Consider the following 17,382-nt stretch of genomic DNA (forward strand, 5'->3'; position numbering starts at 1 on the left):
CTAGACGGGTGACAGCGTCCGTCACTTCCGCGGGCCTCCCGGCCGCTGCTTTCCAAGGCTTTTAGAAAACAACACAGGTCGTGTCCGCTAGTTTTGAACTGATATTATAAAACAGTCTGCAGCCTTCGTACTCCCAGGGACACCATAAGGGGTAGGGAACAGGCCCATCCACTCGCCGATTATTTGGGTCGTCACCATGTCAGAAGCAGGTTCCTAACACCTCTCACTGATTCACCGCTTGCACATGTCCTTACACGTGTTGGACTACGACTGTAACACCCGCACGAAACCCGGAGCCGCGCAGTGCCTTACAGCGGGTGACTTTTATCTACGCACAGCGACACTGCATATCGTTGGTCTCCCAAATAAGATACATTTGTATGGGCTGGAAATTTCGCTGTAAAACATCAACGTTCATAGCATCTTAGAAGGAGGAATGGAAATCGAAGCCAAATGCAATCAGCTCCCCTCCCGTCTATCTGCTTCCTGGCTGTGGTCCAGGAATGCGCCGCTCGTTCTTCTGTCCGTTTGGAGAGCTTTCAGAAGATGAGAGTATCAATCATTGTGCCCAAAGAGTGGAGAATGTTTTCCGTCATCAAAGTGTCTACATCACTCTCCAGTCGCTTCTTGGCATCGACTTTCCCAGCACGCTCGACCACCAGCTGCTCAGGCGTCTTTTTGATTTCTTCTTGAACCATTTTGTTGTACTGCTCCGACAATTCCTTCATCGACTTGGTACACGCCGCACTCTCCGCAGCCATTTCGTCGAATGGCTGCACGCACAGGCGGCATGAGAGAGGGAGAAAAAGTACACACGGTATTCAGTCTCTCTTGTGCCTCATCGTTTCTAGCTTCGCCACCAAAAACAAGCATGCGCGTACCAGTCCTTCTTCAACCTGTGCGTGTAACAAACACGGGAACACGCGTGGACGAAAGCGGTGTCTGGCTTCTTGACGTCTGCTGAACACTGCTTTGAGCAATTTCACGAAAACACTGCCCTTCCTGTGGAAATCACCACAGCGCCTGTCCCTGCTTGTCGAAATTCAGGAATTCTGGGGCCAAATCAGTGCTCTGGTTTCCATGGCATGAAACGCACAAAGATGTCGAACCCCGCACGCGCAAACGCCGGCTGTGGACAAAACTCGGCACCTGACATCCGGCCGGAATGTGCTCAACTGGGGACGCCGCCTGCTGACCTAGCGCCCGTATCGTCTTCACGTCCAGCAACTAACCTTAAGTTTCAGAGCGTCGTTCCACTTATTCTTGTGGAGATTCAGGAGCATCTGGTTCTCCAACTCATTTTTCCGGTAATTGATCACAATGGAGTAGTAGTTCCGATTCAAGCCGTGGACAAGCGCGGAGATTGTCGGTCGCTGAAGGTGGCCGATGTTGCTTGTCGTCTGTCGCAGGTCTTGGCCTGGACAGAAGGAAACGAAAGTTGACGGAAAAGAATGCAGCACCCACTCTCCCTTTCAGACGAAGGATGCATCCCCACTCCCCGAGCGAACAACAGCTGGAAAGCGTTTCGAACTATCGACCTGTTGTCGAGTTCAGATCGACACGCTCTTCTTGGGATGGCGGCCTGCTCTGGACGCCCATCCAACGCGTCCCCTCGTAAAACTACGCACGTGTGCCCAACAGTCAGTCGATAGCAAACAGGGGGTCTGATCCGTGTCCGTGCTTGTCACAGAAGCTCAGGAGCACCTTCCCTGCAAGCGGAGGGGAATCAGCGAGTTCTGAGGGCAGACTCTTGTACGGCAGAGCCGTTCCTTACCAAGCATAAGAAGATGAGGATTAATCAGACGGAAGCAGTCAATAACAACTTTGCCTTTGACCGACTGGATCGGGTCCACGACGACTCCCACAGCCCTCGGGTTCAGCTGCTCAAAGCTCTGCTGAGTGTTTACATCCGTTCCTGACGGGCAAAACAGCGGACAGGTGAAACAGTCCGTCTGAAGGCTGTTGCACAGGCGAGGCAGCATCCTTGTTCCTTGCCTCAGACGCGCCCGACACCGACCCCTGGCGTGCGTGGCAAACCATGAAGCACACAAAATTCAGCCGTTTTCCCTCTGGAAAGATGAAAGCCGCAATCATCTTCCCTGAAAGTGCTGCGCTTGGACGCACACGCTTTTCCTGGAAGGGGCGCGCCTCCCCTCCCTGCGCGTTCCCAGCATCCGCAACGCGTCATCTGTCCAGCAAACCCGAATCTGGAAGTTCAAGAGCCGTCTGAAACGTTCCCCTGGCGCTGGGATCCCACCGAGGAAAGTTCGGGTATCCCAACCCACTGCCGGCTGAATTTAATGCGGAGACGCGTGTACACAAACGCATAAAGGAAAACGCCTCCGTTCAACTGCTGGTGCACAGTGCATGCACTGGAGGAAATGAGCACTCACCTGAGAACCAACAGCCGAAACCCGGGTGGGAATGGTACCAGCCGACAACCATCTCCGGACGGCCTGTCCTTTTCAACTGTTCCAACATCTCTGTCTGGTACACTGGGTCCACGGCCTCGACACTGACACTGTTGCCTGCACAGAGGACGGAACGGGAGAAAACAGTAGGGGAGCCCGTTTCCTTCCCTTGCGAGAATCCGACCATTTCTGAGCGGCCACACTTGGTGCACGGGTGCATCCACACATCTTGACCGATCGTGATCCAGATTCGCCCTCTCGCGCGCAGCAAATGCAAAGCTGAGTGAACGTCTCTCAACGAGGGAAATCCGACGCATCACGACCCGCCGAGTCCGACGGGGCAATCAGCAGACGAAAGGCACGCGCGACTGCACAGGCTGCCCCAAAGAGCATCTCCACAACCTTGTCCTACACCGTGTCCGCGGATTTAGTCTACGCATGCATGGAAACGCGTTGCCTGCTGCGAGGCGCATTTCAGTGGACGAGGGAAGAGAGACTGCGTGTGCCACCAGCGTCTTCCTTTCGTCGTCTGTTCGGCATTGTGCTTCGCCTACGGACCACCCCGAACCGGACGTAGGAAATCCCTTAGGACGCACACCTGTTCAGTGTTGCTGCCCCACGGCGCAGAACCAGGATTTCCAGTTCTCCCTCTGGTCAGGAGAAAGCCGAACACGCACCTGATTGCGGCATGGAGAATACGTCCACGACACGGACGGTGTAATCGTCAATGAACTCTCCGAGCATGAGACCCATGACTTCCATAGGGACTCCAGCCTGAAGGGAAAAGGCACGAGAAGGCCCGGAGTCATTACAACTTGGCGAGGTTCGAAGAGCAAAAAGACAGACACGAAGGGAGCGCTAGGAAGACAAATGCGCGACGCGAAAATGTCGGCAATTGCCACTGAAAACGACGCGGGCTACGTGTGCACAGCGGCAGGGTAGTAGTTTTCTCTGTACGGATCCGGTGGACATGCACAGGCTTGCATTTTCGCACGGCAGTTTGGCCCACCAAAGGCACGACGTGTCTGCGTGATTACGAGCAGAGATGTGTGAGAGTGCCGACGCGCTATTTACGTTGATGTGGCGAAAACACAGGCCGACGGCACCGCAGGTACACACTGCGAACTGCTCCAATAGTATGTCACACAGCCCCTTTTTATGGTACGGAATACCTCTGTAATGATCAGCAAGCAGTTGCCTTTTCTCAGGTGTGGGAAACTCACCCTCCCATGCTTGAGCATCTTCAACAGCGCAAGAGATGAAATGTACACCTGCTCGGAGGTGTCGGCCATCGGTTGATCCCGATTTGGTGGACCGACGCCCATGCCCCCAAACTGCTGAAGCAGGCCTCGAAGGTTCGAAGGCAAACCCGCCATTCTGCTTTGTCTTGCGCACGACAGCGGCCGGAGCTGTCAGTGGGTACGGAAAGGCAATACGCGGAAAACGCAAAAAAAAAACAGAAACCGACGAAAAGGCGCACGCTTTTAACACCGTCCGCAGAGCTGGACAACGACAAGATCACACGATTGTCGGGAGGTCGGCAAAAGCCCTGGGGCGGCAGCCGGCGCAGAGGCCGCCGAAGCTCGGGGCAGTCTCTGTCCGTTTCTGTGCGCACAGGGTAGCGGAAAAAACAAACGGCTTCGCAACTCGCGCAGAACAGCTCTGAACGGCCTGCACAGGGGACGAGCACGGCGGAAGTGAACTTGCTTCGACGGCCAAGAAGAGGGAAATCCGACCAAAGTCTGCAGACAGATGCACGTGCCGGTTGGAAACGAGGTCGATCAGGGTGTACACACGAACCTGACGGTCCAGTGGCGCTAGACTCTATACGGTGTCCCAGAGAAAGACAAGGGGAACTGACGTCGAAGCAGCAATCAAAGGCAGAAAAGTGCCATCGGCACACAAAAGACCTTCGGGCTGGGAGAGAATCTAGAGAAAACACTGGGAGGTCGGCGAAAAGAAGTGAGTTGCCTGCACAAGCAGCAGTGTGTCTACAAAAGCCCAGCTGACGGACACAGTAGGTGTTAAGACGTCGTTTGCCAGTCGCCAAGAAAACCGACAAGCACGGAACGAACTTGGCTCTTTCGGTTTTCCGACACGGGAGCAGAGAGTAAGTGGAATTCCCTGGAAATTTATCGAAACACGCGTCACACCAGTGAAAAGTGGAGACCTTGAACAGAGCCGGAACACGTGCACGCTGCTGTGCGGCGGTGGTGATCCTGCATGCAGACGCCATCGTAAAGGCGCTCTGTGAACCCAACTTGCATTCCTGATCTCCAAATTGCTTTCAGCCACCTAAGATTTGATTTCTTTGTCCAGATTTGTGTCCGCGCTGTGCTAGTTCTCACCGATTCCATTCAGGCAGCATCCTAAAGACGTTCCCGCCCCGTGTTCCCTCGAATAGCCCACAATGGGGAAGTGACTCCATTCAACTCTACACTCCGTGCCACTGCAAGACCGCCTGTCGCCAGCGCTTTGCCGCATGCGTAGCCTTAAAGCCTTGCGTTTTCGCCACAGCCCTCTCGGCTCCTGTTTCCTGCTCTTTCCTACTGTACTCTGTCCTAGACGCTCAACTTTGTCCATATGTTTCACCGGCTGGAGGTTTTGCCCCGCTGAATGGACTCCGAACACCGGAAGCCGCGCACCTGTTGCCACTCTGCGGACACTGTCAAAGTGCGTCCGCCTCTCTTGACTCCACCGAGCGAAGAAGCCGCCAAGGTTTTGCGAGCGAAATTTGTGTAAAGGAGTTTCATGCTTTGCCCGTTCTGAAGCTAAGAGAGAGGCGGAGGCACCGGGAGCTCTGAACGACCGCAGCCGATCGTAAGGCCGCAGTAGGGAAGCCGGGGGTGTTTCAAGTGTGTACCACAGGCAAATGCGTCTGCCAGCGTGCATGTCTGTAGCCGAAAAACGGACTGACAGGAGAGAGGGGAACCTGAGTTTTGTGCTTTCTTTCTTCCGCTTATGGAAGCGAGGAGAGGACGACAATGAAGCTTCGCCCAAAACTATCGCGGAGACTTGAGGCCGCTGTACAGACACCGCTCCCTTTTCGGCGGACAGTCCGATACGGCCACCGGCAAAACGGGTGTTGCCCGACTCCTTTTTTTCCCGACGCAGGGTTCGCTTTTCTTCCAACAGACAGAGCAGCAGAGAGCCGCGTTTCTGCTCAAGACGACGCCCCGAGTTCCGCGGCCTTCGAGGACTGGTCGAAGCCACCTGGAGGTCGGAAGACTGCCTGGCGTCTCCAGGATGCACCCGGGATCAGCCGCTCCCGACCTTCCTCAGAACTGAATTCCCACGGCTTGTACAGTAGCTGCTGGCCTGGAGTTACCGGAAACAACGCAGGCAGTTTTAGCCGCTCCTCCGTCCAGCTCTGGGCCTCCCGTTTTGCAAAAGACAGGCGGTTTCCTCGTAGCCGCTGTTTGCATACCGGCCGCTGCCATGTCGAGCCCTCACGGCGTGGCGGTGGCGGAGAGACAGAGTGCGTCCCTGTCTCTAGCAGTGGAGACTGCACGCGAGTTGAGGAGAGGAGGGCGGACGGGGACACGGAGCTTCTGACGGGCCCCGAAAAAGAAATCGACATAGACATGCGCTTCTTTGACGGGAGCGTCTACTCGGAGGAAGAGGATCTCCTGGAGAAGAAACGGAGGATTGGTGTAGGCATGGGCCCTGGGGGCTCAGCGCCGTCTCGTGGCGCTCCGCCCGCTTCCGGCTCCTCTCCAGGTTCTTTTCGCTCGTCTTGTGGCCGCGGCGTTTTCGTGTCTTCGCCGACCTCTTCCCAGGCAGGTCTACTCTCAGAGTCCCTTCCTCGGGCGCCGTCGTGTAGCCCGCCCTTGGCGCCGCCTCCCTTTTCTCCTTCCTCCCTGTCCTCACCGAAACTGGTCCCCGTCTCCGAGTACTGCAAGCTGTCGAGGCGGTTTCCTCCGGGCCAGGAGGCTGTGGGAGCTTTTGACTTGGCTGTTAAATTTGAGACCCTCGTTTCTCTTCGATTCCCGCTCGACCAACATCCCCGAAGAACGCACGCCTGCTTTCCTCGCTCTCGCCTCGCTTCTATGCCTTCGCGGCCCCGTCCTCCCGCGAGCCTTCCTTCCCCGGCGGCGTTTCAGCAGTTGCTTGGCGAGGCCATTTCGATTGCGAAGGCCAATGCGGACATTCTCCCTGTATCTACACTGCTCTCTGTTGCGCATGCAGCCGCGCGGCTAGGGGTGCAAATTTTCTCCTTTGCTTCGGCGCTCCGGCGCCGCGCCCTCGATCTCCTCCCTGAAATAAAGAATCCCGCCGCGTTCATCCGTCTCCTACAAGACTTGGAGAAGCTCGGTGGTCTGGGAGACCGCCACTTTATCTTCTTCAGAGAAAAAGTGAAGGAAACGCTCCAGAGTGCTTCCTCGCGTTGTTCGCTCTTTGGGACCACTCTGGTCGTCCACCTTCTCGCTCGGCACAGACTGAGAGACGAAGAACTCCTGACGCTCGCGTACCGCAGGTTTTCGCGGAACCGATACACTCTCGCTGCGGCTGTGAGAGAAACACCTTCGCTCTTGGCGGTAAGGCCTAACAGTACGCATCCGTCGAAGTAAAGGCTATCTTTTGCGGCTGCTGCGGTCACTGCTGGCCCGCTGCTGGGGCCAGAGGGAGTGACCGGGTTATCCCAGACAACTTGGAAGGGGCTTCCGGGTTTTCTCCGTTATGCTCGTTTCGATCAATTCGGCCTTTGCCTCGTTGCCAGCGACTCTCTCCCCTGTGTCCGGGCGGCTTCGTCGATCTGAGAGACTTGAGGTTCCGTCACAAAAAACGGAGGCGTGGTCTCTGCTCCCACTTTTGTTCTGTCGCATGCAGGCGCTGCCGCTGGCCCTGTCGAGGCTCGAGGTCCCAACGTTGGCTGCGTCTGTGCTGGACAGTCTGCTCAGGGACCAAGCGCGAGCAACTCTAAGTCAACTGTCGATCCACGAGCTTTCCAACCTCGCGTATGCCATCGCCTGCGTTTCCACACATTCCCAAGTCACTGTAGGCACGCGTGCATCGACGGACGACGCAGGTTCTTGTCACGCGGAACGGCTAGAGCGTTTCGTGAGGGACCCGCCAAAAAGCAGTGGAAAGTTGGGGTGTGACATGCAGTTGCAGCCAGAGCAAAGGCCCGCAAGCAAACAAGCGGGGAACGCGTTTGTTGATTCGACAGAAAGCAACGCCGCAAGTAGAGGAATCGGCGGACAGGCTCCAGAAAACCAGCGGGGGAAAGATACCTCATTCCAGGTTCTTGAAACGCGCGCTGTATGTACACCTGAGGAATTGGGACGTCGGTCGGCTCTGTTAACGACCATCTTACGAACGCTTTCTCGCAGTTCTCTGAGGCGTCAGCCACTTAACTCTCCCTTTGAGCGTGCGTGGCGACAGATGCAAATCATTGATCTGCATCTGCAGTACAAAATAGGCCCTCTCTGTGTGGACGATGAGGAAGCGCTCCAATTTCTTTCTCTTGCGCGGGAGAAGAAGCTGTTGAACCTGGTTCACGTGTCCCAAGTTCAGAAGCGTGTTGGACGCTTGCTTTTTGACGAAGGACTGATGTCTGAAATATGTGTTGAGTATCCTCTGGGGCCGTATGTCTTAGATTTTGCAATACCGTCTCGCAAGCTGGTTGTCGAAGTTGATGGAGAAGCCCATTTCTTCTTTGGTACAACGGTGCCTACTGCTCAGACGCGTATGAAGCGTGAACTGCTTGCGGCTATGGGGTGGCATGTGGTCGTCGTTCCTCAGGAGCTTTGGAGGAACAAAAGGAAAGGGAAAATCAAAGAATTTGTGGCGAGAAAGGTCCGAGAAGGACTCGAGATCGACAGTGGCGGGAGGTGAAGTCACATACTACAGCAGCAAGAAGACTGGAGAAACAAGGGGAGCATTGAGCCACAGGTATTTCAGACGACAACAAACAGTGGAGCTTGAGTGGAAGCAGAGAAAAGGGTGATGGGTTCCATCGAGGAAAGAGCGAGTACAGGTTTTCTCCCAACATCAGGGAAGTGGGCGACAGGACTGCGACGAAAGGCGCCCCGAGCAAGCACTTTTTCGCTGAGCCGGCTTCCGGTTTCCGTTCCTTATGTAAAGTGGTCGTGTTCCTTTTTCTGTTTTGAGACCCGGACACAAGGGGGAGGAACGAGATTCGACCCGCTGTTGCGCTCGACCGGCAGCGGGATCCTCTCTCCTGCGCCTTTTTGCGGCTTTTCCAGATGTTCGTGTCACACCGGGAGACTCGAGCTCACGAGACACTTTCTTGCATTGACTCCAGGCGCACCTACCGTTTGCTTGCTACAAGCGCTGATGCGTGTGAAACACAGAGTTGCTGAACGACGTGGGCGACACACCACCGAACACGACGGGGCCGTAGGTCGAGGCGCGTTTCGTTTCCAACAAGTGGGAGAGCGATCTTGCGAGACCACAGGAATCGGTGGTTTCCTGTCTCTCTAGGGAGCTTGCCTACGTGCGACCGTCCCGTTTCATTTCCTTGTGAGGATGTCCTGGCCTTCAAACTACTGGGGAGTCCCGACTCCAGCACATACCGCACTCCGTTCGTCGCCAGGATCCCGCAGGAAGCGTGTATCTTCTCGACTCGAGACACTCTCTGGACAGAAAACGCACGGGACTGTTGCGCAGTTCCTGTCGCTTCAGCAGCAGGCGGCCCCATCCCCCGTCCACGACGCCGCACTGGGCCAGAATCACCAGAAAACACGCAGAAATACCATCCGTCCACGACGGCGCTTTGGCGCGGACTCGACCGAATGTTTTGCATCGACAGAGAATGTAAGCACCGTAGCTCAGTGGGAGAGTGGGGGGCTCATAACCCCCAGGTCCATGGATCGAAACCATGCGGTGCTACTGGCTTTCTTTTTATTTTTCGTTCTCTCATCCTTCTTGCGGATGCCACACATTTGAAAGTTCTGAAGATACTTTTTGTGAATTTTGAATGCCGTGACTGCCTGCTGTACTAGTTGTTTTGGCAGATTTTAGGTTTTTTTCCCGAATTCGTCAGTCACACCCGCCTGGCGGGGGCGTTTCACAAAAGCCGTGCTGGCTACCTATGGATGGGCTTTGTATCATGTATCGAAGTGATCTCTCATCAAAAGAACCCTCTGAGGTTTTTCCTCCAATAGACAGTCCGGTTTCCGGTAACGAAGCCACAAGCGTTTGGACCCTCTCGTTTTCTGGTCCCTTTTTACCTGCGCAGCTACTCGGTGTGCTCCAGTGCCGTTCTCAGCTCTCACAGTTCTGTGCTGAGGATTGCCGAGGAGTCCCACACATTTATCCTCTAGAGAGTATGCAAAGCACTGTTCTGCAACAAACATTCTGCTAGACGCAACCAGCCTCCCAGCACACCTTATTATCCAGGGCAATGGACAACTTGTGACAGGTGATGCTCAGATAAATCTCGTGGAAAACCGAGATATGGTGCTGGCTTTAGCTCGGGCTTCGGCCTCGAGTTCCCTCAAAATCGCGAAAGCTCAGACTTCAGTCAGGCACAAGAAAACGTGAACGTACGCTGTCCATCGAGCAAGCGGCCCGTTTTCTTCTGGCCCCGAAAAAAAGCGCCACACAGAGTCGAGGACGGAGGCGCCTCCCTCTGGCCAAAACTCTTGCAACGGTATCGTCGACGCGGACGATCCACGTTGCGTTCTTTGCCGCAGCCGCGCTTGCGGTTGGCGATCTCTGTTCTTTCCTCGGCTCAAATACGTCTGCGGTTTGAAGACGAAAAGCAACGAGGATGCCTCTGAAACCGGGACGGCTTTGTGTCGCACGCGCGGAAAAGTACGACAACATCGGAAACTGGCGGTGTCTAAACGAACAGTGGTGAATTCCAACCCTGTCACGCGAAAGACTCTTCTTTGCAAGGGGCCTATGGCGCAATGGTAGCGCGTCTGACTCCAGATCAGAAGGCTGGGCGTTCGAGTCGCTCTGGGCTCACATTTTTCCCAGTCGCCGCGTTCCCCTCTTCTGCTTTGGTACGTTGTCCTCCTCGTTTTTAATGCCGTTTGGAAGTAAGCACGGGACGAAGAAGCGCCCTTTTTGTGTTAATGCGACGTGAAATTTGAGTTTCCTCGCGCTCGCAAAAGCGCTCCGCTTTCTTCGCGGACCGACAGTCCCGCGACCAGAGAGAGCCCCGCCAGGCCAGCAGAACCGCGTGTGTGTATTCCGCTCGACTGGAACTGGAGTCAGACACAGTGTGTGCAAGAGGGGAAGGGGAGTTTCTTCTTGTGCGTCCGGGGATAAATGCTGCAGATCTACGCGCGTCGCGCTGCCGTACGCGAAAATCGTCCGTCACGTGCTTTTTTGCACCGTCTTCGTTTCCTCCCCCGGCGTTTTCGGGCTTTCGAACCGCACGCATGCACAACATCCCGATAACACAACGCAGCAGTCCTGTCCAGACGCAACTTCCCGTCGTCCCGCGTTTGCTTCTTGAGCGAAGCGCGTTTCCGTCGCTTTTTCGCGTCTTTGTGTGCCTCGCCGCGATCGAGGGCCCGCAGGTTGTGTGCGCGGAACTGCGGAGTCAGCTGCACTGTTCCCCTAGCGAGTGATCCAGGGCGAGGAGACGCACGGAAGATGAGCCAGAGAGGAAAGCTGCGCGTTCATTGTCGCTCAGGAGCGCGGTAGTCGTCCGCGAGGGAGGGGACGTTTGAGAGAGGCGGGCAAGCCGTTCTTTCTGCCGCGGAACTCGAGCGTGCACTCCGTCGATGCTCGATCCCTCTCAAATGCTCAACGGCGGCAGCGCTGCTCCACGACAGCCCTCGAGGCAGATCTCGGCGGAGGGCGGTTTTAGTTTTTCCTGTACTTGCTGCGTCTCCTCTCTGCTGCGTGTTTGTCGTCACCCGCTTTCCCTGTCTGTAATCCCCGCCCACCTTTGCGCATCTCCGTCGCTCTTTTTGCGCCGACCTCACGCCCTCGCGTCACGACGCAGTTCCCAGTTCCGCGCCCCAAGTGCGCGCCTTCGGTCTACGCTTCGGGAACTCGCCGTTGCCTCCCTTTTTTGCAGCCATGACGGCCCTTGGTGCAACTGGCCTTGGGCCCTCTCAGTCGTGCGTCCCCGCGCCTTCCCGACGATGGCAATATGAACAAGACGTGCAAGAAACGCTGGCACGCGTGTCCGTCTGCAACTTAAATCAGTGGGCTCTCGACTTTGAAGGAAATTTCCGACGCGTGGCGAAAAGCATCGAGGTCGCCAAGGCCGCTGGGTCCAAGCTGCGAGTCGGTAGGCTCCGCGTCGCAGTGGCGGGGGAGAACAGCAAACGAGGCCGAACCGCCCGAGAAGGTGAAGGCAGAGCTGAAGACGCGGCGTCGCGAACGCGGCGTCGTCTCGCGACTCAGGCTCTTCGGTTTCACCCGCTTCTCCGTACGGCGTGTGCCGCTCGAAGGTGCTGTGGATCGTGTGTTTGCCTCGTCCCGTTCCGTTTCGTTTTTGGGTTTTCGCCTCCCCGTCGTCGGTCCTCGCCGCCTTGCTCTCTCTGTCTCTCCTTTCGCCCCCACGTAGGGGGATGTTCTCGCCATGTGTATGTAAGTGTGTGTGTGTGTGTGTCTAGAGCGCTTTTTGGCGCGTCGCCGCGTGCTCTTCCTCTTCCACGCGTATTTTCCTTCGCCCCCCTCTTCGGTTCCGTCGTCTTATGCTGCGTCGGCGGCTTCGTCGCCTTTCCCTTTCCGTGCTTCGCTTCTCCTGTCTTGGCGTCAGTCTTTAGCCGCTTGCGCTGTCGTCTTGTCCATTTCAGGTTCCGAGTTGGAGATGCCCGGTTACGGCTGCGAAGACCACTTCCTCGAAACCGACACTCTGACGCACTCGTGGGAGTGCCTGGCAGAGCTGCTGGCCTCGGACCTGACAGACGGCATCTTGTGCGACATTGGTATCCCCGCCGTCCATAAATCCGTGAGTTATTCTTTGGTGTCCAGTTCCTGCTTGTGCGTCCCGCCCGCTTCTGCACGAGTCCAGCAGCGAGTGGCCAGAGCTACTCCTGTCCCTCAGGCGGTCTTCCTTTCCAACGCACAAAGGAGGTTCGCGGGACTGCCGGGACCCAAGCGCGGTTCCCTTCGAACGCACACGCCCCAGAGCGGCGCTCCCCATTAAGCTTCAGACGCGCTGAGGGGGTTTGCAGATCCTCAGAGATCGATCCACGTCGCAGGAGTCTGCGTCCGCAGTCCGAGTCTCACGGCTACGGCGTGCGCCCACTTCCGTCTCGCGTGTTTGGCGGTCCTGGCCCGTCCGATGCCTTTTCCAAGTCGGGTTCTCTCTGGTTAAAGTTCTCTCTGGTTTTCTCGGGTGCGGCTCAGTTCCTGCCCACACGTAGCAGAGCGCTCGTGCTGGCTCTCCTCGCGTCTAGGTGACCATGTCCTTTTGGTTTCGTCTTCCGGCTCTCCTCTCTCGCGCGCCGACGTTTCTCGACCTGTGCCTCGCTCTGTGTTCAGCTGACCTACAATTGCCGCGTGTGGATCCTCAACCGGCGGATTCTGCTCGTGCGGCCCAAAACGGTTATGGCCGATGACTTGAACTACCGCGAGTCGCGCTACTTTGCGCGCTGGAACAGGCCAGCCGGGGCGCCTCTGGAGGAGTTCAGAGTTCCCCTGTGCGTGTCAAAGGTGACGGGACAAACCACCGCCCCTTTCGGTACGTGAGACCGGAAATCTAACGCGGCGCGAGACGCCGCAACACAACCGGCCAGGGAGACACGTATATGCCTGTTGAGACCCACAGAGTCGCACACACGCGAGCTCGACAGTCGGACCTTTCCACGGCCGCGCCGGCGGACTGCTTTTCGAGAGAGATGCAGATGCAGCTGCGTGGACAGGCGCGCTGTCAGGCTCCTCCTCGGACGCGTGTGCTGTGTGATGGGGCGGACAGGCGGGAACTGACAGGGCGTGAGAATGTGTGTGCCCAAGCGGCTGGGAGGCAGCGTAAGCAGCAGAGAGATACAGCAAGGCGCCCTGTGCGGGGAATGCTTTTTATGGCTGGGGCGCCCAAAGTCCAGGGGTTTCGGAAGATTTTGTGCTAAAAGTTAATCCACTGAAGAGGGGGGGGGGGAGGCGGGCGGGGGGAGGGAACTCTGAAGGCTTCTTTGTACACGCACGTGGTTTGTCTGTGCGCTTCCGACTGCGCTTTTTTTCGTGTCCCCGACAATCAGGCGTGGCAATTCTGGAGTGTCTCAACACCTCAGTGGCGAGCGAGAGCTGCGAAGAGCTGTGGTCGCCGATTCCGCCGCATGGGTCTCTGTTTCTCGACGGCGGGGTTGAAATTATCTGCAACGGGAACGGCTCGCACTACGAAATGCAGAAGCTGGCGCGGCGGTACCAGCTGCTGCGCCAAAGCACTTCGCACGGAGGCGTGTACATGTACAGCAACCAGATCGGGTGCGACGGCGGCCGTTTGTACTTTGACGGGTCCGCGATGATTTGCGTCAACGGCGAGTTCGTGGGGCTCGGCAAGCAGTTCAGCCTCGACGAGGTTGAGGTCGTGACGTCAACGCTGGATCTCGCCGAGGTCCGTTCGCGTCGGGCTGCGTCGGCAACGCGTGCGCAGCAGCAGCGGCCGATCCCGTACCCTACCGTCCAAGTCCCTTTGTCTCTTTCGCCTGCTCCGCCTCCGCTCTTCTCGCGCCTTCCCTCCGACTTTGGCCGGGGCGTTGAGGCCTCTTCGTGCCCGGGAAAACGCGAGGGCGAAGAGCGCGGAGCTGCCGACGTGAGTGGCGTGGAGGCAACGGGGCTGCCTTCACCGCTCGAGGTCCAGTTCGCGTGGACGACGGCCTCGCCAGTCGTCGTGCCCAAGCTTCTTTCCCGGGAGGAAGAAGTCGCGTGGGGCCCTGCGTGCTGGATGTGGGACTATCTGCGTCGCTCGGGAGCGGGCGGCTTCTTCCTTCCGCTTTCGGGCGGCGCCGACTCCTCGGCCGTGGCGACGGTGGTGGCGTTCATGTGCCGCATCGTCATGGCCAGCGTCGACCAAGGGAACGCCGCGGTGCTGGCCGAGTTGGAGCGGATCCTCGGAAAGCGGAAAGACCGAGACGCGGGCTTCCCCGCCGACGCGAAGGAGCTGTGTCACCAGCTCCTGCACACGTGCTACATGGCCACGACGCACTCCAGCGATCAGACGCGCCATCTCGCCGGCCAACTCGCGAGTCAGATCGGTTCGTATCATCTCGCGCTGACCATCGACTCCATCACGACGGCCTTCACCTCGGTCCTCTCCTCGGAAACGGGGCTCGTGCCGCGGTTCGCCGCGCAAGGCGGTTCGATGACTGAAGATCTCGCGCTTCAAAACATCCAGGCGCGCAGCCGCATGGTCCTCGCGTACTTCATGGCCCAGCTGCTGCCGCTCGTTCGCGGCGAGGGCCAAGGGGAAGACGCGTACCGCAGAGACATGGCGCTTTTGCCCGGAGGCAGTCAGCCAGCAGGCGCAGAGGCGACGCCTGCTTCGAACTCCATGGACGACGGCGATTCCGGCGGCGCGACTCGCCGAGCCCGACCCTTTGGAGCGGGGGCGTCCGCAGGCGACCCGTCCGCCGACGGCGCGAGAGGCGGAGGGCGAGACACCGCGAGAGCTGCCGCTCGGAGAGGAAGAGGCTACCTCCTTGTTTTAGGAACCGCGAACGTCGATGAAGGCTTGAGGGGATACTTCACCAAATATGACGCGAGCAGCGCCGACTTGAACCCCATTGGGTCCATCAGCAAGATTGACCTCAAACGCTTTCTCCGCTGGGCCGCGCAACCCGAGAACCTCGGCATTCCTGCTTTGCTGGTGAGCGGCAAAGAGAAACACTCAGCAGGAGGGGACGGGAGAACGCTAGGAAGCCGAAAAGAGGAGAACAGGGAAGAACGCGTGAAGCGGAGCACTGATTTCGAGCGACAAGATGCACGCCACAGACACACACCCACGACGAGGCAACAAGCTGAAGAGGAAAGAGACGAACGATGGCGGGGATGGATTGTGCTGTGCGGGGACTTTTTCAAGCGCCGCGAGGGAGAGACAAACTAACCAGAGGCGCAAGGGGAGGTCAGACAGAATCCCCGCGTCTTGTCTTCTCAGACGAACTTGTGTAGCACAAATCGGCAAGAAGAAAGCGACACGGCGTGTGTCTGTTCGCTGCGACCGTAGTCTGCGAACAATAGCCCTAACCTTTTTTTGAAGCGAGAGGAGGTTTTGCATCGTATCTCACCCCACTGCTCTCCTTTTCTGGTCCTTTTCTACTGGTTTAGGAAGTGGTAGATATGCCGCCAACAGCCGAGCTTCGCCCCCTGGATCAAGGCAAGCAACAAACAGACGAAGAGGAGATGGGGATGACGTACGAGGAACTCGGCTGGTTCGGCCGTCTCCGAAAAGTCTCGCGATGTGGCCCCTTCTCGATGCTGAAGCGGCTGCTGGATGCGTGGCGGGATCGCTACAGTCCTTCGGTTATCAATCAGTGAGTGGTGACACGAGCGGGGGCATGAACGGGAGGGGAGGTGGGCGGAACCGTCACTTTTTCTCGGAGACTGGCGACCCGGTCTCGCCGTCAAGGCGCATGCAGGGCGTGGCTTCTGAGCCGGAGACGCGAGGGCGTACTCCTGCGCGTGAGCGGGGTCCACAAAGACAGAAAAAGCGATAGGCACGGGTCCGTGGTGTGTGCCGGAATTCTTTTTCGGGTGTATGTGCTGCGACAGACATGCGTTCGAGCGGCAGGGCGTGCTGGCGCCTCAGGAGTCAGCTCGACGTCGATTCAAACTGCGATCGTTCTAGGCGAACGCAGTTTTTGCAGGACAGACCAGAGAAGTCGTCTCGCGCTAGCGATCAGCCTTTCCCGTTTCCCCACTGGTTTTCCAGCCGTGCTTTCGCGTCCTGTCAACCTCTCTGCGCCTTCAGGAAAGTTCAGCATTTCTTCCGGCAGTATGCTCGGAACCGCCATAAAATGTGCACGATCACTCCCGCGTTGCACGTGGAGAGCTACAACCCGGATGACAATCGCTTCGATCTCCGTCCGTTCCTGTATCCCAACTTTGCTCGCCAGTTCATGTCCATGGATCGCCTCGTGCTCAGTATCGAACGCGCGGCGCAAGAGCAGGCGTTCGCGACGCGTGCCCCGCGGACCTCCTTCCCGTCGTCTTTTTTCCCGCGGTCTTCTCCCATGGGGACAGAGGCGGCCGCCTCTCTCTCGTGCTCGACCGCCTCAGCCGGCCCGTTCTACAACGCCGAGATGGGTTTCGCGGGCACGACAAACAAATAAGAGACGAGATCGCTTTGCCAGTGTGCACAGCGAGTCGAGTTGGACAGGGCGGGCACTCGGGGAGAGACGGACGGGGGTGAGGGGAGACGAAGGAGAAAACGAGAGAGACGCTGCAGATCCGAAAGGGAACGACGCACACGTGACAAGGGACAGAATGGCGGATGAAGAGCAAACGATCTCACGGCTCACGATGTGACCGCCGGACACATATACCGGCAGACGAGGGCTGTTTTCAGAAGGCACTGTGATGCGTAAGTGCCCGTACATTTTCCTTTGCACATCAAGCGGCCGCATGCGTTGAATCTCCATACACGTACACACACTTGTAAGTGAAATGCAGCGGTGCATTTTCATCAGGAGATAAAAGGTTATGGAGGCCAACACAACATGGAGCATTGCGCATGATTCGCACCGAGGAGGGAGTCCGTGCACACGTAGATACTTGGCGCGGCAGTCCCGGAGAAAGAAACCACGTTTCGAAGCGGACGTGGAGCGAAAGGAATTGTTCTTTTACATGCTTTCCTCAAGGAGCAGCGGGTCCTTTTCAACGCCGCATCCTCTTTTCTCCATAGGACAAAACGCGCAAAAGAGCGGGCGGTTCAGGTGAACTAGACCCGTCGTGGGACGACTTGGACACGGAAATGCTCTTTGGTTTTTGTGTTTTTTCTTTGGAATCCGACTGAGATGTTTCTTGTGGGAACCCGGATCTGGTAGCATGGGACCGCCCCGGGGTTTGTTTATGCGTCAAACTGTGTCGTGTGTTTTGT

General features: G+C 57.3%; 3 protein-coding genes and 2 non-coding genes across 5 annotated transcripts; 4 read left to right on the forward strand and 1 right to left on the reverse strand.

Moving 5' to 3' along the window:
* Positions 1 to 539: 539 nt before the first annotated feature.
* Positions 540 to 3,787, reverse strand: NCLIV_036720 (CBR-CSN-5 protein, related; the record flags this gene model as incomplete). The annotated part of the gene is made up of 6 exons (XM_003883873.1): positions 540 to 773; positions 1,233 to 1,417; positions 1,775 to 1,915; positions 2,394 to 2,528; positions 3,089 to 3,185; positions 3,635 to 3,787. 6 exons carry the CDS (start codon positions 3,785 to 3,787, stop codon positions 540 to 542), a joined length of 945 nt encoding a protein of 314 aa, XP_003883922.1.
* A 2,208-nt stretch (positions 3,788 to 5,995) lies between these two features.
* NCLIV_036730 (conserved hypothetical protein) lies at positions 5,996 to 8,249 on the forward strand (the record flags this gene model as incomplete). The annotated part of the gene is made up of 3 exons (XM_003883874.1): positions 5,996 to 6,949; positions 7,242 to 7,409; positions 7,824 to 8,249. 3 exons carry the CDS (start codon positions 5,996 to 5,998, stop codon positions 8,247 to 8,249), a joined length of 1,548 nt encoding a protein of 515 aa, XP_003883923.1.
* A 945-nt stretch (positions 8,250 to 9,194) lies between these two features.
* Positions 9,195 to 9,266, forward strand: NCLIV_t100013. Its single transcript has one exon. It is a non-coding gene; the product is annotated as a tRNA-Met (tRNA).
* A 1,011-nt stretch (positions 9,267 to 10,277) lies between these two features.
* NCLIV_t100014 lies at positions 10,278 to 10,349 on the forward strand. Its single transcript has one exon. It is a non-coding gene; the product is annotated as a tRNA-Trp (tRNA).
* Positions 10,350 to 10,410: 61 nt separating this feature from the next.
* Positions 10,411 to 16,615, forward strand: NCLIV_036740 (putative glutamine-dependent NAD(+) synthetase protein; the record flags this gene model as incomplete). Its single annotated transcript, XM_003883875.1, has 7 exons — positions 10,411 to 10,423; positions 11,416 to 11,631; positions 12,143 to 12,297; positions 12,834 to 13,032; positions 13,547 to 15,153; positions 15,612 to 15,817; positions 16,255 to 16,615. The coding sequence occupies 7 exons, from the start codon at positions 10,411 to 10,413 to the stop codon at positions 16,613 to 16,615; spliced, it is 2,757 nt and encodes a 918-aa protein (XP_003883924.1).
* Positions 16,616 to 17,382: the final 767 nt, after the last annotated feature.

Source organism: Neospora caninum, chromosome VIII (assembly GCF_000208865.1).
Source record: "Neospora caninum Liverpool complete genome, chromosome VIII".
Lineage (NCBI taxonomy): Eukaryota > Apicomplexa > Conoidasida > Eucoccidiorida > Sarcocystidae > Neospora > Neospora caninum.